The sequence below is a fragment of the Ambystoma mexicanum genome, chromosome 8, assembly GCF_040938575.1.
Source record: "Ambystoma mexicanum isolate Mex_15411 chromosome 8, UKY_AmexF1_1, whole genome shotgun sequence".
NCBI lineage: Eukaryota > Metazoa > Chordata > Amphibia > Caudata > Ambystomatidae > Ambystoma > Ambystoma mexicanum.
Genome location: NC_090929.1, coordinates 476652276 through 476676158, shown reverse-complemented (window position 1 = coordinate 476676158; position 23883 = coordinate 476652276). Strand labels below are relative to the sequence as shown.

General features: G+C 47.5%; 1 protein-coding gene across 2 annotated transcripts in view; it reads left to right on the top strand.

Annotated features, from left to right (window-relative positions):
* The window catches only part of INTS11 (integrator complex subunit 11), a 717472-nt gene that overhangs the window by 410759 nt on the left and 282830 nt on the right, over positions 1–23883 (top strand). For both annotated transcript variants that reach the window (XM_069610104.1, XM_069610105.1), the window contains exon 14: positions 5658–5765. In XM_069610104.1, the coding sequence (XP_069466205.1) occupies positions 5658–5765 (108 nt within the window). The remainder of the gene's footprint in view (positions 1–5657; positions 5766–23883) is intronic.

Genomic DNA, 23883 nt, shown 5'->3' with positions numbered 1-23883 from the left:
AGGATTCGGATCAGGAAAGACCTTTTGAGTTGCAGGGATCTGCAACTCCTGCACCAGAGGAATTTACCTCTGAGGAAGGTAGGTTGAAAGACCTCCATGAATCCCTACAAGAAGCAAGTGGGTTGGACACTTCCCCAGAAGTGGAATTTGCCACACCAGACCCAGGGGAACATGCTGAAACCCCTTATAGAACCTTGATGGCAAGGATAATAGAGTTTATGGGATGGTCCACACCCTCGCCTGCTTTTCAGCAAGACGACCTCACAGACATCTTGGTCAAAGGTCCACAGGAGGATCCTGTGGTGTCATTTCATGCGTCATTACAAAGGAGAATATTGGCAAACTGGGAAACACCTGAGGTAATCCCGGCAGTTAGAAAATTATCAGCTAAATATCGGGTGTCTTCTGCTGACCCTTAATATTTATCCAAACACCCAACTCCGGATAGTCTGGTTGTTCAGGCAGCTACTTCAGCAGGTAGTAAATCGGCTTACCCTACTGTTCCACAGGACAGGGATGATAAGAGATATGACTCTATGGCCAAAAAAGTATTTTCCGCATGAAGCATGGCGTTGAAATCCATCAATGCTACTTATACGCTCGCAAGGTTCAGCCACACACTTTGGGAGTGTGCTTCATCAGCGGCTGACTGCCTCCAAGAGGGAGAAGAAAGGGAAGCGTTTCTCAACATCATTAAGGATGGTAAGGACGCAATGTGTGAATCCCTTCAGACTGGCATCGATTCTGCTGACAGCATCAGCAGGGCCATGGCGGCAAGTACAACAACCAGGAGATTTGCTTCGTTGCGAAAGTCTGGTTTTGCTCCAGATGTGCAAAGCAGACTCTTGAATATGCCCTTTGACGGCTCTTTTTTGTTTGGTAAGAAGGCGGATGACAGTTTAGAAAAACTAGAAACCTCAAAGGCAGCAGCAAAATCCCTAGGAGCTGCAATCCGTCAGACACCATATCGCCCCTCAGGAACCTCTTGGAGAGGTAAGTCCTTTCGCTTCTATTACGCATTCAGAAAGGGCAGAGGACAGCCGGTTCAAAGGGGTCAGAAAAAATTCACCCGAGGTGGACGGGGTCAAAATACAAAAGCCGCAGCAGCAGGTGCCTCTTTACCCTCGGCATCTGCATCAGCTGCCTCCAAACCGCTCTGAGGACTCTCTTCACAAAACACCAGTAGGGGGCAGGTTAACTCAACGTCTGACGGAATGGCAGGCTATTATGTCAGATGCTTGGGCATTGGAGACAGTTGCCCAAGGTTACTGCCTGCCTTTTCTACGCATCCCTCAGAGTCATCCACCGGGGAACAGCTCTCTGAAAGTTCCAGATCCGCTCCTCTTGCAGGAAATTGTAGACCTGCTAGAGAAAGGAGCCATAGAACTGGTACCGGTACCTGTAGCGGAGAGGAACAAGGGCTGGTACTCCCCCCCCCCCTACTTTCTCATACCGAAGAAAGACAGAGGACTGAGACCTATCTTGGACTTACGAGAATTGAACAAGTTCCTCAGGAAGGACAAGTTCAAGATGGTAACTCTCTCTCAGATCCTTCAGGCCCTCCAGCTCCAGGACTGGCTGGTATCTGGACTTCCAGGATGCTTATTTCCATGTGCCAATCCATCTCAAACACAGGAAATACCTGTGGTTCGCAATTGGCGGCTCTCATTATCAATTTCGAGTTCTGCCATTTGGGCTGACATCCGCCCCGAGGGTCTTCACCAAGCTAATGTCGGTAGTGGCTGCAAGTCTAAGGAGGGAAGGGATCCACGTCTACCCCTACCTGGACGATTGGCTGATCAGAGCTGTATCTTCGGAACAAGCTCATATCCAGCTACATTATGTCTGCCACTTCCTTCACAAACTGGGCTTCTCCCTCAATTTAAAGAAGTCACAGATTATACCATCACAGAGACTCCAGTTCATTGGAGCGGTCCTGGACACTTCCCTGGGAAAAGCCTCGCCACCAGAGGTGAGCGCTCAAGATATTCTGCAGATGGTCACCAAGTTTCAAAATACCCAACATCTCCCAGCCTTTGACTTTTTGAGGTTGCTAGGCCTCATGGCATCCTGCATCCTCCTTGTGCCAGAGGCTCGCCTGAGAATGAGATCTCTTCAGTGGGCACTGAGAACTCATTGGTCGCAATTCTCAGGGAGAATGACAGACCTCCTTCAGATTCCGGACAAGGTGGCCTGCCAGAAAAACATCTTGAAGGGGGAACTTTTTTGGCAACCATGGCCAGAGATAACAATAATCACAGATGCCTCACTCATGGGGTGGGGAGCCCATACCAATGACTTGACCATCAGCGATCGTTGGTCTCCATCGGAGTCCAGACTACATATCAACCTGTTAGAGCTGAGAGCAATCAGACTAGCACTGAAAGCTTTTCTGCCATCTGTACAGGGGAAAATTGTCCTGATCATGACGGACAACACAGTTGCCATGCACTACCTCAACAAAAGAGGAGGCGTGGGATCACTGCCACTGTGCAGTGAGGCAATGCAGCTCTGGTTTTGGGCAATTCAAGAAGGAATCTCTCTATCGGCAGCTCACCTAGCTGGGGAGAAGAACTTGACGGCAGACGCTCTGAGCAGGCAGGGCACAGTCTCCCACGAGTGGGAACTAGCTCAGGAAGTCCTTCAGGAGATCTTCGCCCTTTGGGGAACCCCTCAAGTGGATTTGTTTTCCACCAGTACCAACAGAAAGTGCGATCTGTTTTGTTCAAGGGAATTTCTCCAGAGAGGAGCTCTAGGGGACGCGTTTGTAGTTGACTGGGAGTTTCCACTCCTGTACGCGTTTCCACCAGTCCCTGTCATTTCTCAAATGATAAGGAGGTTGAGTAGATTCCGGAGAACCATGATCCTAATTGCCCCAGACTGGGCCAGGAGAACGTGGTACCCGGACCTTCTGGACATGTCCATCTGCCCTTCAATTCGTCTTCCACTCAAGGAGAATCTTCTCTCACAGAAGGGAGGTCAGGTTCTCCATCCAGACATCAGAACCCTCAACCTTCACGCCTGGCTTCTGAAAGGTTGAGATACAAGGGTTGGGACCTCCCTGATGACGTCATGGAGGTGTTGCTTTCGGCCAGAAGGCCAGCAACAAAGTCTTTATACTGCTGCCGTTGGAACAAATTTTGCAGCTGGTGTAGAGAAAAGAATATCGACCCCTTTTCATGTGGTACACCAACGGCGTTATCCTTTCTACTCTACTTGGCAAATTCAGGCCTTCATGTTGGCACTATCAAGGGCTATCTCGCAGCGCTATCGATCTTCAAGGGCACTGTGGAGGAGCCTTCATATTTCAAATTACCCTTAGTAATACAATTTCTAAAGGGATTAACTAATGTCTACCATCCAAGACCTTTCCAGGTTCCTTTATGGGACTTAAATTTAGTCCTAAATTTCCTGATGGGTACTCCTTTCGAACCACTCCACTCTTGTTCGCTAAGATTTCTCACCCTTAAAACTGTCTTATTAGTGGCTTTAACATCTGCTAGAAGGGTGAGCGAATTACAAGCTCTATCTTGTAAACCCCCTCATACAACTTTTCATAAAGACACGGTTGTCCTACAGGTGAAGCCTAATTTCCTCCCAAAGGTGGTTTCTGAATTCCACATCACTCAGAAAATTACTTTACCTTCATTCTATCCGCCTCCCCATCCCGGGAAAGAGGAAGAAAGTCTACATAGGCTGGACCCAAGGCGGGCTTTAAGCTTTTACATCAGCAGACTTGCTAGGATTAGGCCAGCAGAACAACTGTTCGTGGGTTACTCAGGGCACAAGTTGTGACTACCGATAACAAAACAAACCATTTCCAGATGGATTATTTTGGCCATCCTGGAATGTTACAAACTGGCAGGGAAAGAGCCTCCTCAAAATGTTAGGGCTCATTCAACCAGGGGTATCGCAGCCTCCTCGGCCCTCCAAAGAGGGGTTCCGGTTCGAGACATATGTGCGGTTGCCACATGGTCGCCTGCACATATCTTCACAAGATTTTACAACCTGGATTTCTCCTCTAGTCAAGAGACTAGGTTTGGCAAAGCCGTATTACATTCGGTTAATTCCTAAAAGGAAAGATGGCGTTTTGCTCTCACCTCCAATTGCACACCACTGCTATGGGAGTCTATCAAAGATGAGGAATACGTCGGAGGACACAATCCCTTCGAAGAACAAGTTACTTCTTACCATGTAACGTTCTTTCGATGGGATGTTCCTCTGATGTATTCTTTATCGCCCCTCCCATCCATCCCCGCAGTAATACTTCCCTTGTGGTTGCAGCTTACGCTCCTTCAAGGTCAATAACCAATTCATGTAAAACAACTGATAACGTCAAAACGGAACTGAGCAACGGACGCTACGCGAGTCTATTTATACACGTGGTGACGTCGGCATCGATACGGAGGCCGTCGAGGGACATCGGCTCGAGGGACGTCGACGCGCAGCACCCTCTACTGAAAAAAAATTCCGAGGCCAGCAAGCTGGGAGATGATCTATCAAAGATAAGGAATACGTCGGAGGAACATCCCATCGAAAGAACGTTACAAGGTAAGAAGTAACTTGTTCTTCTATCACAAAGGTCCGCTACGAGCTAGAAATATAATTGAAAGCTTTTGAATTCATTTTAGGAGGAACCTCTTGCCTTTTTGAAAAGTGTAAGAGCACCATTGCATAATTTAAGGATAATCTTGTGAAGAGGGACGAATATGGGAGGGGAGAAAAAATATTAACATTTTAAGCATCCCACACCACCTTTTTGAAACTGAGCATTGGCCCCTCAAATTATTTTCTTTTTAAAAGTGGCTAGTTGAGCAAATGGAGAGTGCAGTAGCAAAGAGTGGGTTTGCGCAGTCCAAGAATGATAAAGAATGTTTGGGATGGCCTCCCGCCCTGTACAAGACATAAAAAAGGCAAAGTGGGGGGGTTTTGAAACAAAAATAAAATGCTAGAGTGGTCGACCTTTGCTCAAAACAAGCTAAAGGAAACAACTAGAGGTCAGGGCAATTAAAAATATTGAAGTTCTGCATTTAAGAATGTTTCTCTTTAGAAAAGAAGACTTAAATAAACGTTCTAGAGACATAAAACCTACCAAAAATAAGATACTCTCTCCTTATGCATTAACCACATCCAAAAATACATCTGCCCTGTTCTTTAACCTCCTGTTAAACCTCCATTTGAGTATGGTTTAGCAACCTTGGGCTCTACAGATATTTTGGGCTATGACTCCCACATTCATTCACCATTGATTATGCTGCCTTGGGTTGATGGCAGTTGTAGCCCTAATCATCAGGATAGTCAAAGGTAGCACACCTCTACACTAGAGCTTTGAAAATCCACCTCCCAAGCTCTGTGTTTGTAAAGAATTGTGACACAATAAATGCTGGTTACTGGATTAGCAAGTTTTACACTGAGGTGCCGGTACAGAAGTGGAATTTCTTGTTAAAGGAACATCTGATTAACTTGCCCGATTGGGCATGGGTCACAAGTTTCAATCCCAGCAATATGATTTGTGCTTCAGCGATCAATAGAATGAGAAGAATTTCATTGGATTTTATTGAGAATTGTCAACAGTGGGTTTGGGCTGCCTAAATGATGAATAGTTTGATCGGCTTGAACAAAAGTACACATCAAAGATTTATATTTTGTTTTACCAGGTGTTAACTGCACTATGCCTGCGAATGGAGAAACAGTCACTGTGGTCACCAAACCAAATATCTCTGTGGATATTTCTCTTGGGCTTCTGAAGAGGGAGACTGCACTCGGTAAGGTTTGTCAGTGTGGAATAAGATGTAGGCGGCCGAATGCAGTATTTTTGCAAACGTGTGCTGAGGAAAAACAGGGACTACAACCCAACCTTGCCCTATCCTGGGATTTTGTATTTATCTATATTTCCTTCAAACCTATCAATACAATGCAGTTTATGAAATCTATCCCTGTTGGAGTTCTGTGGTATTGGCAACTAGATAACAGCTAGTGGGTAATGACTGTGGGGGACAATAATTACCTGTTCTGTGTAGCTGCCAGGGGTGGACTGACCTTTGTAAAAATCCAGTGATTTATTTTGGCACACCATTGCCACTGGTCGACCAGTAGTACAGACTTGATGCAGTCAGTTACATGTCAGTCAGTCAACCTCTGCTACCTTTCCTGCTTGCCACGACAAATTCAGTTTCAATGGATTGTTTTTCTCCCGCAGATTCCTCATCTGCCTCATCCAGCTCTGCTGCTTTGGAAAACTTCAACAGGAGGCGTAGTGGACCTAGACTCGACTGTCGATCCATCTTGCTCGGTGCTCGATCGTCCGCTCTGGACGTGACGTCGGGCATAATGCATATACTGCGTCACTACGCCCCATACCTCGGGTCCCTTTTTCCGCCCGCTCAACACGCTGCTCTGAGGAACACAACCTGAGTCTTGGACTCTGTTTTTTTGTCAGAAATTCAAACCCATTTTTCTAAAAACCTCAACCGCAATGTCTGTTCCCTGGATTTCGGGTTTTAGGTGCACCGACTGCCTTGCTAAAATGTCGATGACCAACCCCCATGACATTTGTCTGTGGTGTCTGGGGAAGGATCACGGCATGGAGGGATGTGCGTTGTGCACCAAAATGCATTGTAAATCATTGCACGAGCGGGACGCCAAACTTGCTTTGGGCCGACCGTCTCCGAAAACCCTGGCGCGGTCGAGTCCGGTCCTCCGAGACTGAAGGGCCCACCCCTGAGAAGGAAAAGCATTAACGGAAGGCCAAGAAGCAGTCACACTCTTCCAAGTCTTCTTCGCACAAGAAGAAGCAGCGCCACTATCGACACTAGGCCAGCTCGTCGTCGAAGAAAGCTAGGCCCTCGGCTGGGACGATCACTCGAGAGGATTGGGCAGATTTTCAACAGCCAAATGCTGGCTATGTTGAAAATGCAGGCTTCTGCAGGTGCGGGTGCGCCCCTCAAACAGCAAGCCTTGTGGCAGAAGCATTGCTCGGTACTCAAGACCGACCCCTCGCGCGCCAAACTGTCAACACGATCGATGTCGGAGTAGCCTTCAGGTTCGACGCCGAGAAAGGCACAGAAGCCCTTGACACCCGGTCTTTCCAGAGGCCATCGAGACACTGACGTTCCTGACATCACAGTGGTGCCCAAGCCCGAATCAACACAGGCGGCTATTTCGTCGATGCTGAAAGATTCACCTTTGGCGCTGACTGTCGGTGACAAGTCCTTTGTACCCCTCTCCAGGTCAGGATTTTTCGAGTCCGTGATGTTGATTTTCGGCGGTAGTCTTGAGGAGACAAGAACGTCTAGATTTTCCCCAAATGTTCAGAATAGGCTTCTGGACATGCCTTTCGAAGAAGAATTCCTTTTTGGCCAGAAGGCTGACGTCTCTTTGGAAAAGGTTAGAGAGTCAAAATGAGCTACAAAACCACTGGGCCTAGCTGCGCAGGGGGCCAAACTGCCATCAGCTTTGCCTGTAGAGGCACCGGCTATAGACGCTATGTGCCTTATGGCAGAAAGGCGCAGCTCCAATAGGCCAGAAAGGGGCAGAGGTGTTTTTCGCGCCCTGTAAGGGGCAGAGGGCATTTGAGAGGCCAACAAACCACGACAGCGGCTAGGCCCTCTAAGCCTCTTTGATTTCCCCTCCCACAGCTTACCGGTTGGTGACGGTTGGCAGGGCATTGGACCCAGTGGCAGGAGATTACCTCTAATGACTGGTCTCTACAGCTTGTTCAGTGAGGTTGTCTGCCCTTTTTAAGAAAACTTCTGGACAGACCCCCACTTCCTCCAATCCAACCAGGACAGGAGCTCCGGGAAGCTGTTGTGAAGGATGCCATGTGGAAGAGGCACCTCCCGAGTAGAGAGGACAGGGTTGGTATTCTCGTTATTTCCTGGTACCCAAGAAGGGAGGAGATCTGCGTCACATTCCGGACCTCAGTGCCTTGAACAAGTTCCTGAAGGACAAATTCAGGATGGTGACACTGAGAGAAATTCTCCACGCTCTCGAACTTCAGGACTGGCTGGTGTCAATAGATCTGCAGGATGCTTATTTCCATGTACATAAAAAGCACAGGAAGTGCCTGAGATTCCTCATAGGGGACAAGCATTATCAGTTCAAGGTGCTTCCCTTTGGGTTGACCTCAGCGCCAAGGGTCTCCACCAAGCTCTAGCGGTAGTCGCAGCTCACCTCAGGAGATCAAGGGTCCATGTATCCCTGTACTTGGATGACTGGCTAATCTGAGGGAACTCAGAGGGACAAGTTTTGTCTCATCTAGAGGACACCTGCCTACTACTGCACAAGCTGGGCTACTCCCTGAATTTGAAGAAGTCGCAAGTTACACCTGTCCAAAGGCTCCAGTTCATCGGAGCAGTTCTAGACACTGGGGTAGGCTTTCCCTCCCGAGGAGAGAACGAACACCATAACACAGATGGTGGAATTGTTTCGGAACCATGTCACATTACCAGCGGCTTCCTTCCGACGCCTCTTAGGTCCCCTGGCCGCCTGTATTTTTCTAGTGCCAGAGGCCAGGATGCGCATGAGATCCCTTCAGTGGCTCCTGCGAAGTCTGTGGTCTCAGTACCTCAGAGCCCTCATGGATCCCCTACGGGTATCCAGGTCAGTGGTCGACAACCTCACCTGGTGGACCGTCTGCAGCAATCTCATGGCAGTGGAGCCCTTCTGGCCTGTGTCCTCAGACCCGAGTAGTCGGAGGTGCGTCTCTGAACGTTTGGAGCACTCACTGTGTGGACTTACCGGTGAGTGGCCTTTGATCAATGATGGAAGCCAGGTGGCACATCAACAGGCTGGAGTTTTGAGCCATCCGTTTAGCTCTGAATGCTTTTGACCCTGTGAAGCATGTCCTGATTCTGACGGACAAAATGGTGGCCATGCACTACCTCAACAAGCAGGGTGGCGTGCATTCTCTTCCCCTCTGCAGAGAGGCGATGCAGCTGTGGTTCTGGTTGCTGGAGAACCAAATCTCGGTCTCAGCAGTTCATCTTGCGGGGACAGATAACGGCTTGGTGGATGCTCTGAGCAGGCAGAGCATGGTCTCACACGAGTGGGAGGTGTGCCAGGAATTCCCAGAGGAGGTCTTCTCTCGCAGGGGCACCCCATCAGTGGATCTGTTTGCCACGGAATCCAACAGAGTGCAGACAGTTTTGCTCAAGCGAATTCCCAGCAAAGGGTGCACTGGGGGACGTGTTTCGGGGGGATTTGATCTTCCATCTCTTCTACGCCTTCCCCCGTGGTTCCCGTCAACCCATGGGTTCTGAGGAGGTTGAAGAGGTTTCGGGCAACAATGATCTAGATCGCCCTAGACTGGGGGAGGAGAACTGGGTACTCGGACTTGGATATGACCATCTGTCCACCTCATCGGTTGCCTCGGCTCCCAAACTCCTGACCTCAGACAGCAGCGATTAGTGTGAGATGTTCTGGTAGTGGCTGCAGACATCTCTCCTCTTCCTCCTCTAGGGGTCAGCTGGTCTTCAGCCTCAGGATCCATGCCTCTAATGCAGGAACCCAGCCAATCAGCACCCATGCACCATTCAAACTTTAGGTGATGGCTGTCCTTTTCGGAGCCCTCCCCCGTTTCCTGTCATCACCGACACACTGGCACCTTGACGGCTTCACAAAGGGATCCAGCCAAAGACAAAAGTCAAACCAGGACCTCTCTCACCCTGCATGACCGAACGAGGATCCAGAAGTGACTAGCCATTTTGAATTGGTGAAAAAAGAAAAGTCACCATTTTGAGTCAATGGTGACCCTTCGTGTACTACCACGGCTGTGAGTACAGTGTTGGGTAAGATTTTCATATTTATGATAAATCTTCCTGGCCTGTGTCAACCCCAGAACTTTTTGCTTGGACTTGATTATTTTTCCTTGTCCCTAGGTGAGTGGGAATATTTCCCCTCTCAGCTAGTCTTTTACTCTTTTTTTTTTTATGGGTGCCCTTTTTATGGCTCTCCATAGTGTGTGTATGGTTTTATAGTTCCCTATAACTTTTGGGCTTAGGCTGGGTTGCTCCTTTGGGCTTCCCTTTGTAATTTCGAATATCTCTTGGGTGAACTACTGTTCCCAAGAAGTAAAGTGGGATTCCCATTCCCTTTACATTTTAGATAGTGAGTCAGCACACCCCATCTTATCTGGAGTCCTGAGGGAGATACGTATCCCCTTTATCACTGTCCTGGTAACATTTCTGTTACAGTAGCAAGTTAATTTGAATGGCTGGTGGCAGTGCTTAAACCTTAATTACCTTTTAGTCCTATTACTCGCAGGCTATCAAATCAGCTGTGTTAATGTACCGGAGGGTCACCATTCTGCTAGAATGGCAGGCTCCTTCTATGTTCGCCATTTCTCGTTTGCTTGTTACTTCTTGGTTCTTCTTCCCTAGCCAGGAAAGACGTTGGTTCAATTTTTGTCTTCGGCATGAATACTTTATATTTCCTGCTGATGCTCCAAAGTGTCAGTGACGGCAGGAAGCGAGGGAGGAGTACTCTGCAGCCCTTTGTCTTTCAGCTTGCCTGAAAGGAACCGGTTCCTACTGCGGAAGCTGGCTGTCCTGATTGGACAGCCAGCCGCCCCTTTCTGTAAATTGCAGGGAGTGTTTGCAGAAGTTATGCTGCAGTTCCTGGTTAATAGTCAGATCCTGGAAGCTGCTGACAATTCGAGCACTGGAGCTAAATCGGAAGAGGAAGATGAAGAAAAAGACGGCTGTAACAATTTTCAGCGCCTGGAGAGTCTGCTGTGTAACCGGAGCTTGATCTAATCCTTCCTTCCAATCGAACTAGGTGTCCCAAATGCGACGACTCCTACCCAGAGGCTCGTGAGATTCACTAGTCTTGAGAAGACCTGCAAAACTAGCAATGCCTCGACGTGCTGTGACCTTGCTGAGCTGCATACTATCAATACCATGGGACCTAGAGCCTGAGTGCAGTGCAACGTCTTCCGAATTTTGATTCCTGCTGAAACTTTGGTGGACCTTTCTACTGGACCTCCAGAGACACGATTCGAATCCCTGAAGTCCCCTCACCAGAGTGCTGGACAGAGAGAGTGAAGAGAATCCGACCAGCAACATTCGTTCTTAATCTGGTTCCTGTAAAAGGGTGCCAAAACCACAGGGCCACGAAAAGACTTGAAGAAACCTTTTTTGAAAGCTTCCTCTGGCGACTGCTGCAAGATCCCATCCAGTGTCAGTTTCTTTCGTCTCCAGACCAAGAATCCATGGACCAGGTCCTGCGCTGCTGCATCCTGAAGGCATCCACCCAGAACCTCCTCTTCTCCAGCATGGAGTCTGGCATGGAATCACATGCTCATGAATATTCCCCGTTGTCAGGCTGGGAATCCTCAGTAAAAGGAAAAAAAAGTTTCACTTTCACTTAAAAACTGTATTTCTCCTCTAAACCAATCACTGCCCTCTGGGTTATAATGCCCCCATCCGATGACAGTCCTCTCTAAGCCCCTCCTCCAGCATCCATCTTCAGATTTGGTAGGATTTGCATGTGAATCCATGCCAGACCCATGCTGAAGAACAATAGTTACAGTTAGTGTGGTAACTGTATCTCTATAATAAAATGTTACAAAGTTTCTTGAAGTTTTTACTTCCCTTTAGGTTGCTGGTTGCTCCTTTAAAACATGTATGTTATTTTACTTGAATCTTGTTTCCCCCTTCTAAAAAGTAATCTGTTGGTACTGTTTTATTATGTTTTAACTGAATTAGTCTAAAGGCTTCCCATTAGGGTTCTTCTTAAAGTGTATTATTGGGTTTTGCTTTCCCTGATCTGCTTCAGTGCATTTCTGAAAAGTCTTGGAGTTAATACTTGTCTTTGAGTTGCTTTTATAGCCCCTCTGAAAAGTATATAGGTCCTTACTTACCTTGAACTGCTTATTGCCTTCTTAAAAGCCTTCTAAGAGTTCGTACTTACCCTAGAATTGTATTCTATGCTTCTGAAAAGTATCCTTGGTTACACTGTCTATTCCTGTATTAAAAACAGTGTAAACGTTATATACCAATAGGTTATATACTGACTTTGATTAGCTGTTGCTCTTCTTAAACTATAATGTTGGGTCGTAGTTTCCCTGATTTGCTTTAGTGAGCTTCCAAGATAGTTTCACTAGGTTATTAATTCCCCTATAGAAGGTATATGAGTTAAGTAACACCCTCTGAACTGTGTTCTTTAAAGTCACATTGGTGTTGTAACTGTATCCATTCATAATGTATCCTCGTCTTGGGAGGATAGCTCAGCAGCCACGTGCTCACCTTGAAAGCAAGATGACAGGAAGCAACACAGGTTCGATCCCCGGGTCCACGCTTCGAAACCTCTGGGTATTAAGCACGTTATAACTGATCATATCATATAAAAGAAGAAAGTTACATATATTGCTCGGTATACTTATAACAAGTGTTGGTATAATTAAGTGATTCTATATATTGAATAACACTGTGTTATGACCAATAGGGTCTGCGGCCCTTGAACTTCTTACGGTATTCTAAAAGTAACTAACATGGTACTGTTCTCCAAGAAATGCAGTGCGCCATTCTAAATGTATAACTTCAGGTTCGACTTGCCTTGAACTGCTTATTTCTATTCTTAATAAGGTTATACTTTGGTTCGTATACCATAAGTATTAAGTTGGTTTTTATAATTGTATTTATGAGGAGTGATAGTACTTACCTTTCCAAAGATTTATCTTGTCCTACATATTTTTATAATATAACCATTTTTACAATACATAGAGCCTCATTCCGAGTACGGCGCTAACCAATGGCGCTATTAACGCCTTGGTTGACGCCGTACCCGGACCGGCAGCGCCTTGGTGGATGGCGGAATTACCGCCCCATTCCAAGGTTGGCGGGGCGGTAATTCCCCATTCACCAAGGCTCTTCCCCATTCCCAAATGAGCCCCCATAGGGCTCAATGGGAATGGGGAAGATGCAAATAACGGTGACCGTTCATTACGGTCACCGTTATTGGCTTGGAGGCCCCTTTGCGCCCTCGACTTTAACACCTGCTCAAAGCAGGCGTTAAGGGCGAGGGCGCAAAGGGAACTCGGAGTATGGCGGTAAGGGATCACCGCCACCGGTCTCATTACCGGTGGCCGCTATCCCTTACCGCCATACTCGGAATGAGGCCCATAGTATTTTAGTGTTGTAGTGTTTCTTTGGAACATGTGTATGGTTGCTCTGTCTATGCTACCAAATGTTCTCAAGCAGAGTGGAGGTTCTGTGTTGCCTCGGATATGGTTTTATGAAGCCCTTAGTTGGACTTAAATTGCACAAAAGTGGCTAGGATAAAACCACTGCCACCAGCATTTCAGATTAGCTTGTCACTGTAAAAGAAAGTTACAGGAGCCGTGAGAAACGGGATACTGTGTAGCCCCTCAGCACTCCAGATAAGGTGGAGTGTGCTGATCTCACAATAGGAAAAGATAGGAAGGTTACAAATATCCCCCTATAACAGAAAATAAAAAGGGAGGCCCAAAAATAGTGCACAGAGTGCTGTGTGATGCAAAATTCAAAAGACAGATGCCATAAAACCTGAGAAAAGTAGAACTCCAAGACACATGTATAAAATGAAATGGTCCCAGAGATAGGTCAAAACAATGAATGAATGAGTGTGGAAAACAGATCCCACTCACTCAGGGGTACAGACTAAAAATCCAATAGTCTAGCAAAAAGTGCTGGCGGGCTCACATGTGGAGGAGATTGTGCATAAAAAATGTGCCAGGTGAAATGGAGAGGAAACTAAGGTTTCAAGTAATTGTTAATATTGGAATTTGTGTTCTTATCACTTTACTATACACCCAAAATGTGATAACCAATAAGGACCACCAGGCTGATAGTTATTCCTTTTATAGCTTGTGTTCCAAAGCTAGACCTGGTCTCCTACTGTATCCTTCTCTATAATTACTATTGTTTCCATCATCGTGTTGCAAGAGGCTAATGGTGTTTAACTGCCGCTCGATGCAATGTCTGCCAAGCACGCACTCTTCCCCTCTGAACCAAATTCTCTCCTCTTTCTCCCTCAGACATCCTAAAACGATTGCCTCCCTCCAACCTACTTCCTACTCTTACAATATCATCCTGGCTTCCATCATTAACCAATTGGTGGGCCGGGCGTCAAACACACTCCTCGACATCATTAATGCCATTCTCACAGAAGGGTAATTACCGGACACCCTCAAGATGGGTCTCGTACGGCTTCTTTTGAAAAAACAGACCCTATACTCCGGTGGCCTGGCCAACTACTGGCCCATTCCGAACATGCTGTTTTTTTTTGCACATCTTTGAAAAGTAGTTGCTACACAACTACTCGCCAAAATCGAACAACTACACCTCCTACATGACTCAGTCGGGGTTCTGGTCCAAGTGTATCATTGAGATATCCACCATCCAAGTGGTGAAGTGGTGAATGATGCCCTCCAAATCATGGCTAAGGGCGACTCGTGACTCGTCCTCTACCTACCTGCTGCATTCGACACAGTGTACCTCTGCATCCTCCTCACCGACAGGTGTTCTCTGGCACTGTGTTGAATTGGTTTAACTCCTACCTCTCAGGCAGACTGCAGGCTGTCCATGTTGGGGAGAATTTTCATTTCTGTGCCAATTCCCTTTAAGGGAGAATACATTGCTACCGAGTCCCTCGTTCGAGTCCTGCCGCAGAAGCCCGCCAGACGTTCTCTCTTTCGTCAGCACAATCAAGGACCAGGAACAAAGGTCTGCCTCACTGCAACAGAAGGGCATCCAGCTGGAACCAATTCTTCAGTTCTCGTTTACTGTGAGGCTTGGTTGCATCTCCCTTTTGCCAGTTGTGGTGCTTTCTAGCTTGGGGAGTACTATTTAAACCATTTTGAGTTGACCAACTCACTTGCACTGGCCTCCCAGCTTGTGCTTATTCAAGGTGACTCCTCTTGAGCATCTGTGATTTTCTACTGAACTACTTATTATAAAGAACATTCTAAGAAGAGAGCATCAGAACTTTGAACTGGCCCATTGACTTTGGCTGTCTTGGCTCCCTAAAGGCCCCCTTCTGAAACTGATGGCTTTGGCACTATGTGTTCCCATACAGGTTTTAATTGTTGAACACTATTATTGCTGGGATAAAAGATTGCCTACATCCCTCTGGGAGAATCTAACTGTTTTACTACTTACAAAGTATGTTCTGATCTGACTTTAACTTGTCCCTCCTTAAAACTCAATATTGTAATGGTGATCACAAATAAGTGTGGAACTGGTGATGAAACCTGCACATAAAATCAGTAATACTTTTGATTTAGTGCTGACTAATGCCAATCTGGCTGCTGTTTCTTCTGTTGAGCATATACTCTGGTCTGATCATTTTCTAGTTACTTGCACACTAAAAAACAATCATGCCTTGCCGAAAATCCATCCACTACAAGTCTGGCAAAGCAGTTGGCGCTCTGCTGATTTACAGGGTCTCTAACCTGGTTAAAAATAAACATCAGACATCCCCTCATTAGTCTTTCTCGACTCTACTGTCCTCTTTGAATGAAGCTGCTGACATATTTGCTCCTAGTCGCTACATTCAACTTTGTAGACTCCCTTCCCAGCCTTGGTTTACCCCTATACTTAAAGCTGCCCATCTTAAGCTTAAGCAGACTGAACGTAAATGGCGTATTGCTTACGATCTTAACGCAAAAGCTCAGTTTAGAGCTTGTTCAGCTGCTTATTTTTCTGAAATTCGTGAAGCAAAAGGGCTGTAGTTAACCCAGAAGGTGGAGTCCGCTCTTTGCCAATCAAAAACTCTATTTTCGGTGGTCCGTTCTTTATCGTCCACCAAGAAAATCGCACCTGTTTTCCCCCCTTCACAGGAACGCTGTGATTCCTTTGCTAAATTCTTTATATCCAAGATTGATACTTTTCGCTCCGCTATTCAAGCATCTTTGCCTAATTCTGCTGCTAATGACTGTCCTACTTTAATAGGAGTTCCTACTGAGATCAAAGAATGGTCTACCTTCCCTCTGTTCGCTGAAGACATAGTCATGGGGGCCATACAGCATATTAAATCTGGCTCCCCTTCGAATGTGGTTCCATTAGTCGTCATGAAAGAAATTGCTGGCGACATCCTTGCGGAACTCACAGTATCTGTCAATGTCTCCTGCCAGACAGGAGTAATTCCTTCTGAACTAAAAACTGCTACTGCTATCCCTCTTCTTAAGAAGCCCTTGCTAGACCCCTCTATTCTTGCTAATTTCAGACCTATGCCTTTACTTCCGTTCTCCATGAAACTGCTAGAATCTCTGGTTACTCCTCTTCTTTCGTCCTACTTGAAATCCTCTACATTACTTGACCCTGCCCAATCTGGCTTTAGGCCTGGTCGGGGCACGGAAAGCTTATTGGTGTTGGTACTCGATGACATCGGCAGGCTGGTCATACAGGAGGGGTGGGGGCTCTGATTTTGTTAGATCTTTCAGCAGCATTTGATATGGTTGACCACCCCATCCTGCTGACCCGCCTGTCCCAGATTGGGATCACCGGCCAGGTTTTATCCTGGTTTTCTTCCTTCCTGGCCGATCACACGCAGGTGCTTTCTCTTCCTCCGTTTCTTTCCCGTTCTTTCAATCTTAACTGTGGGATCCCTCAAGGCTCTGCCCTGTCGCCCATTCTCTTCAATATATATATCTGGCCCCTTATCTGCCTCATCTGCTCCCTCACCGTCAGGTGCTATTCCTATGCCGACGACACCCAGTTCCTAATTCTTCTTGATTCGGATTTGAATGAGGTGTCGTGCTTTCATATGTGCCTGGCTGCTGTAGGCGAGTGGATGTGCCAGAATTGGCTGAAGCTGAATGGCGACAAGACAGAGGTGACCCTTCTCTTTGGGTCTCTTCCTTCTGGCCCTCTTCTCTTGGTTCTCCGGTCCCTGTGACAAAGGTTAGGAATCTTGGTGTAATCCTTTCTGCCTCTTTGTCAATGCATGACCAAGTTTCTGCTCTGTGCAAAACGGGCCACTTTCATCTTAAGCTACTCAAAAAGGTTCTTCCACTACTTCTGCTGCCCTTCATCCTCCTGTTATTGCAGCCATGGTGCTTAGTCGTCTGGATTATTGCAACTCGCTTTATCTTGCGCAACTGAAAGGTCTAATCCAGTGACTTCAGCGCCTTCAAAATGTAGCTGCTCGTGTTGCGATAGGCTCTCCTTATGGTACCCACATTACCACGGTGCTGCATGCTTTGCACTGGCTCCCGGTTGGTCGAAGAATCGAGTTTAAGTCAATGTGCATTGTTCATCGAGCACTTCATGGACTGGCAGCTGAGTACCTCCAGTCTTAATTTACTCGTTATCACCCCTCTCGTACGCTTTGCTCTACTTCAGCTGATCTGCTGGTAGTTCCTTCCTATCTTTGCAAACGTATTGGAGGCCGGGCCTTTTCAATTGTGGCGGCCCAAATGTGGAACAGTCTTCCACCTATGATCAAGGCTATACTGAACCATCTAGCCTTTAGAAAATCCTTGAAGACTCTGCTTTTCTAATTTCCTTGGGGCCTAGTGGATGTCCCGCTTCCTTCCTCTCTTCTTTCAGCGCCAAGATGCCTTTGGTGACCGTGCGCTCTAAAAGTTCAAATAACATATACATATTCCAGCACACTGAGTGACGTCATTTGAGGTCAGTTATGTTATAACATAAGAAAAGTTTACTCACCTACTGTATTGCTCTTGTTGAACTGAATACTTACGTTGGGATTAATGTTACTATTAGTTGCTGCTTTTTAAAGATTGTCTAATTATTCTTGTGTGTGTATGTATATATATATATATATTTATTTATTTATTTATTTATTTCTGAGGCTTGTGGAATCTGCTTAGATCACATGCTGTGCATAGGCTGACATCTAGTGGAAGCTGGAGAGTATTAGTTTGTTTTTCGAAACTCGAAAATGGGTGTGGACACAGGGCGTGCCAGTAATACTATCCCTAGTGTGACGTCCACTGTACCCATGATCCTCACGCGTGTAGGACCCTCAGATTGTTTTGTTTTCCGCCATACTTGTCGGAAGCATTGCACGGAGATCCCTGGCTTTCAGCCATTTTGCTAAAAATCGATATTAATTTCCCCGTTCTTCCACTCCCATGTTGAAGACATCGAAGATCGACGCCGGTCCGAAGAACAAACAACCGTCGAGAGCTGCTCAATGGACTTTGGGCCTCAGAAGGCCTCTGGCCTCTGCCCTACAAGTAGGGAGAGTGGGGGGTGGAAACATACTCTACACTCTTATTATTTCCTACACACACAAGCCCGCTGCCACAAGGTGCATATGGAGAGTACTCCATTTAAATTTTGCCCCAAGTGCAACCACAAGTACCTTTGGGTTGACAAACACGCCACCTGTAATCTTTGCTTGCCGAGGGACCACCCCGAGGCGAACTGCAAAGCGTGTAAGCTTTTTATAGTAAAGATGCTCAAAGACCGCTCCACTAAGCGTTGGGCCCACCACGCCAGGCAGCTCGAGGCCATGGAAGCGGTGAGTGCCTTCAGTGACGGCAGCAACACCACCTTTTCAGACGGCGAGGGCACAGGGGTGTCGAAAGACATCCAAGCACTAGTCCCGACCCCGTAGGATTGTCCGGCAGGGCAGTTATGGGGACCACACCCGGCAACACGAGCGCTAACATCACTACTACACCTAAACACACAAATCCCAACCGGGACTCGACGGGCGTGTCGAGTTCTCGGAAAAAGGAGGCACGTAGAGAGCAGTCCACGGAGTCGGTGTCCTCTGGGCGTTCCAGGTCGAGATCGCCTCACGACACAAGGCAACCGTCCACAGTTGCCAAGAGTGCCTCACTTCCCCAAGTCACAGAGGTACGTTTGTCAGAAGACGAATCTGACCTCCACCCCCAGGCCGCACACCAGAAGTCGGCTCTTGCAGCCTGTTCGGCGTCTGCCTCCGAGTCCCGACGTGCACACTCGAAAGAGAGAGAGGGGACCCCTGAATATCGACACTAGGCATCGAAAAGCTTAGAAAGGGTGAAAACTTCAGGAAAACACTCTTCTACTCAAGGGGAAGGGGGTAAACAGCAGAAAATGTCAGTACACTCTTCTTCTGCACCACAGACACATAAGTCCTTCGATAAGGGAAGTTCCAAGACCCCTGTCTCTGCCCCTAAAACCAAACCTATTCCTCCCACTCCTCATGATAGGGAAATGGAAGGGGAACCATCACAAGAGGTTGTTATCCCCAGCTCCAGAGAATAGAGCAGTGATGATATAGACAGGGTAATGAGGAGAACGTCTTCCCTGGCTGATTTCTACTCTAAGAACCTAGAACATTTCCTCAGTTACACTCCAGACAGTGCTACTCCTTCAGGTTCCAGGGACCCTCAGCCCCCTAGTAAACAACCCTGTTTTGAGACTCCAACTCAGGGCCCAACTTCAGACCCTTACTACGTACAGCCTTATCAACAGTACAGTGAGGACCCACAACTTTATACTGAGGATCCAGACGTAGAAATGTTGGACGACCAAACGGGGGTAGATTATTATGGAGATGACGAGGGCCAGGATGGGGAGGAGGAAGACGTTGCTGAGGTCTACAATATAGACTTCCCTGTCCACAAAGAACCTCAGGTTACCAACTCTCCTGTAGATAACCAGCCCCTGCTTAATGTGGTCTTCGCTAGAGTGGCAGAGCACTTCCGCATTGACACTCGGGGGGCACAAGAGGAAAGAGACTTCGCAGAGAAGCTAGTGGGAGACGAGCAACACATTGCCCAAGCCATTCCTATTCTCAAATCAATCCAACGTAGAATTGATCCCTCCCTTCTTAATCCTAATCTCACGAGGGCTGTAAACCCCAGAATTGAGCAGTTGTTCAAGGCTTCCCAGTCAGAATCTCTTTACATAAGGGGTCAACTGAAGCCTGACTCCTTAGTAATTACTAACACCAGAAAGAGAGCGGGGACACCGCTATCATCTTCTGAGGCTCCCCCAGACAAGGAGTATGGGTTGGGAAGGAAGGTAGCCTCCACTTACCACCACTCTGCTGGCAAGCTATAATTGCTGCCAGTGGGAGCAGCTAGCTGCTCATTGACTCCGCACCGGAACCACTAAAGGGACAGTTGGCCCAGATCGCGACGGAGGGTAGAGCCGTATCAGGTTGCATCCTAAAGACAACCTTTGACACCGCAGATGATGCTGGCAGGTTTATAGCAGACAGCACTGTCATTAAAAGGCACGCCTGGCTAAGACAGTCAGGGTTTAAGCCCGAGACCCAGGCAACCCTTATTGACATGCCGGTGGAGCCAAATGTCTTGTTTGACAAAGCGGTAGAGGACGCACTGAAAACTGCCAAAGATGAGTATGATACTCTAAAGTCCCTGGGACAATTGACAAATAAGCCCCCTATTCAAAGTGGGAATAGCAATTTTCGTCGTTCACGCGGCCAAAATTCACAGAGGGTCTCCAATTATGCACAGGGACAGGGTACATCATGGGTGGCAACCAGCATACTACCCAGAGTTACGGCAGAGGTAACAAAAGGAGCCGTGGTAGAGGTAGAGGCAGCCACGGCAGAGGCACTACGCCTCCCGCAAAGCAGTGACGTTCGCTCAGGGTCCCTTCCCACGCATCCCCAGTAGGGGGGCGCATTGACAGATGGGTGCTGTCCACATTGTCCGCAGGATACTGCATCGAACAGCTAGAGTACCCCCACAACCACCCTCCACGACAAAAAATACATTCCCTGGACCACCAGAAGATCCTCCTCGAGGAAATCGTCAGTCTTCTCGCAAAGGACGCGATGGAACTCGTCCCGTGCAACCAGATAAACAAGGGTATCTATTCAACTTACTTCCTTGTGCCAATAAAAGATTTGACAGTGCGCCCACTATTAAATGTACGCCCTGCAAACAAGTATGTCAAGTCCCAGAAATTTTGCATGACTACTCTACAAGAGGTAATCCCACTCCTAAAAAGAGGGGGATTACTTGGCAACATTGGACATGAAAGATGCCTATTTTCATATTTCCATGTTCCTAGCACACAGAAGATTCTTGCGCTTCAAGGTGGACAGTCACCACTACCAGTTCAAGGTGCTGCCCTTCGGTATAGCCTCGGCTCCAAGGGTATTCACCAAGGTACTGGTGGTGGCGGCGGCACACCTACGCAGAGAGGCAATCCCAGTGTACCCTTAACCGGACGACTGGCTCATCACGGAGACCCCAGTAATTTGCAGATCCAACATCCAAAGAACGATCGACGACCTCTTCGAATTGGGTTTCTCAATCAACAAGAAAAAATGAAGCCTGGTGCCAAGCACCTCCAAACAGTTCCTAGGAGCTGTCCTAAACACTAAAGAGGGGTTGGCCTTTCCATCAGAGGAAAGAATTCGGAATATACTACTGCAAATTCCTCAATACCAGTCCGGTCGCCAGATAAGGGTGCGCAAAGCGATGCGTTTGCTAGGCATGATGGCATCATGTATTTACTTGGCCCCCCAAGCGCGCCTGCGCATGCGACCCATGCAAGAATGGTTGGCGAAACAGTGGTCTCAGGCAAGTGATCAGTGGGACGATCTAGTGGTCTTGAACACTTGAACAAAGTCTTCACTGGTGGACAAGAGAGAACCTGTCAAAGGGGAAACCCTTTTACGATCCAGAGATACAAGCTGTAGTCACTACAGATGCGTCCCTGTCAGGGTGGGGAGCACACCTCCTTCACCACACAGCTCTGGGTCTCTGGTCTCACACAGTGGCCAAATCTCATATCAGTCTGCTAGAGCTTCTGGCAGTCTTCAGAGCACTTCGAGCGTTTGAACCCCACCTGTTGAACCTGTCGGTACAGATCTTAACAGACAGTACAACAGTGATGTTTTACATAAACAAACGGGGAGGGACTCGTTCGCCAAATCAGTCCAGGCTTGCCCAGAAAATTTGGACATGGGCACTCAGACAGAACATCTACCTGTCATCTCAACATGTTCCAGGGGATCTCAATTCACTAGCAGACGCTTTGAGCAGAGATCCCCTCCCAGAAGAACACAAATGGTGTCTGCACAGAGAAATCGTAGAAGATCTCTTCTCACAGTGGGGTTTCCCCACTATAGACCTATTTGCCACAAGCGAAAACAGACAATGCCCAGGATTCGCAGGTTCCCCCAGCCAGACTCCAAGGGGAACGCCCTGTGGATGAACTGGTCAGGGATGTTTGCCTATGCTTTTCCACCAACTCCTCTCATGAGGAAAGTGGTCAACAAGATGCACAGGGAATCGATGACGCTCATCCTAGTTGCTCCCATGTGGGCGAGACAACCGTGGTTCCCACACCTGCGCAGACTAGCAGCGTGCAAACCCATCAGACTCCCGTGCTGGCACAACCTACTATCCCAGCACCAAGGTCAAACCGTGCATCCTCAACCCAGCTCAATGAACTTGACAGCATGGCTCCTGAAGTCATAGAGTTTGGACATCTCAATTTACCACAGAGGTGCATGGACATTCTAAACGAATCTAGGAAACCAAACACGAAGCACTGTTATTTTGATGAATGGAAGAGATTCGTTATCTGGTGCCAGAATAAGCAAATCAACCCGGTTGATTGCACTCCTTCCAATATTGTCACCTACATGCTGGATGCAGGGTTGGTATTTAATTCACTCAGGGTACACCTAGCGGCGCTGTCAGCCTACACCACCTCCCATAACAAGGTTTTGTGGTGGAAAGTACCAGTGGTTAAAGCCTTCATGGAAGGGGTAAAGAGACTCCACCCTCCAATTTCAAACCCACCACCTGGATGGGACCTTAATGTGGTGCTCGCTAAGCTCATGGGCCCACCCTTTGAACCCATGCATAAAGCCAGTCTGAAACACCTGACCTATAAAACTGCCTTCTTAGTAGCCATTACATCCATAAGAAGGGTCAGTGAAATTCAGGCTCTGTCAGTGCAGGATCCTTTCTTCACTGTTCAAAATGCTGAACTGGTTCTACGAACACACCCTAGGTTCTCACCGAGTTCATTTCTAAATTCCACGTTAACCAGGCCATTAAGCTTCCGGCCTTCTTCCAAGAACCCAAAAGCTCTGCTGAGGTGAAACTACACACTCTAGATGTGAGAAGAGCGGTCTTCTACTATGTAGACAAGACCAGGCCGCTAAGGAAAACAGACCAATTGTTTGTCTCCGTAGCTACAGGCAGAGAGGGATATCGCGTCTCTAAAAGTGCCATCTCCAAGTGGATAGTCAATTGTATCCAGCTATGTTACTCCCTTTCTGAAAAGACTCTGCCTTTTACGCCAAGAGCCCACTCTACAAGAGGTATCGAGGCCACTCTGGCTTTCATTGCAAATGTACCCCTTGACACCATTTGCAAAGCAGCTACATGGAGCTCTATTCACACTTTTACTCAGCACTACTGCATTGACGCTGATTCCAAGACAGATACTCAAGTGGGACAAGCGGTTCTAATACACGTGACCCTTCTCACATCCCACCTCCTTCTTCTAACACTGCTTGCTAATCTATGCACAGCATGTGATCTAAGGAGATTCCACAAGCCTCAGAAGGGATACATTACTCACCGTAATCGTATTTTTGATGCTTTTATCTGCTTAGATTCACATGCGCCCGCCCTTCCTCCCCTCTGAGAGAAGGCGCATGGATGCTTGTTGTCTTATCTATCTGCTTGGATAATCTGTATTCGCACTACTCCTCATGCTACCTCATGTCAGAAAAAATACAATCTGAGGGTCCTATATGGGTGAGGGATCATGGGTACAGTGGACGTCACACTAGGGATAGTATTACTGGCACGCCCTGTGTCGACGCCCATTTTCGAGTTTCGAAAAACAAACTGTAATACTCCGCAGCTTCCACTAGATGTCGGCCTATGCACAGCATGTGAATCTAAGCAGATACAAGCATCAGAAATACAATTACGGTGAG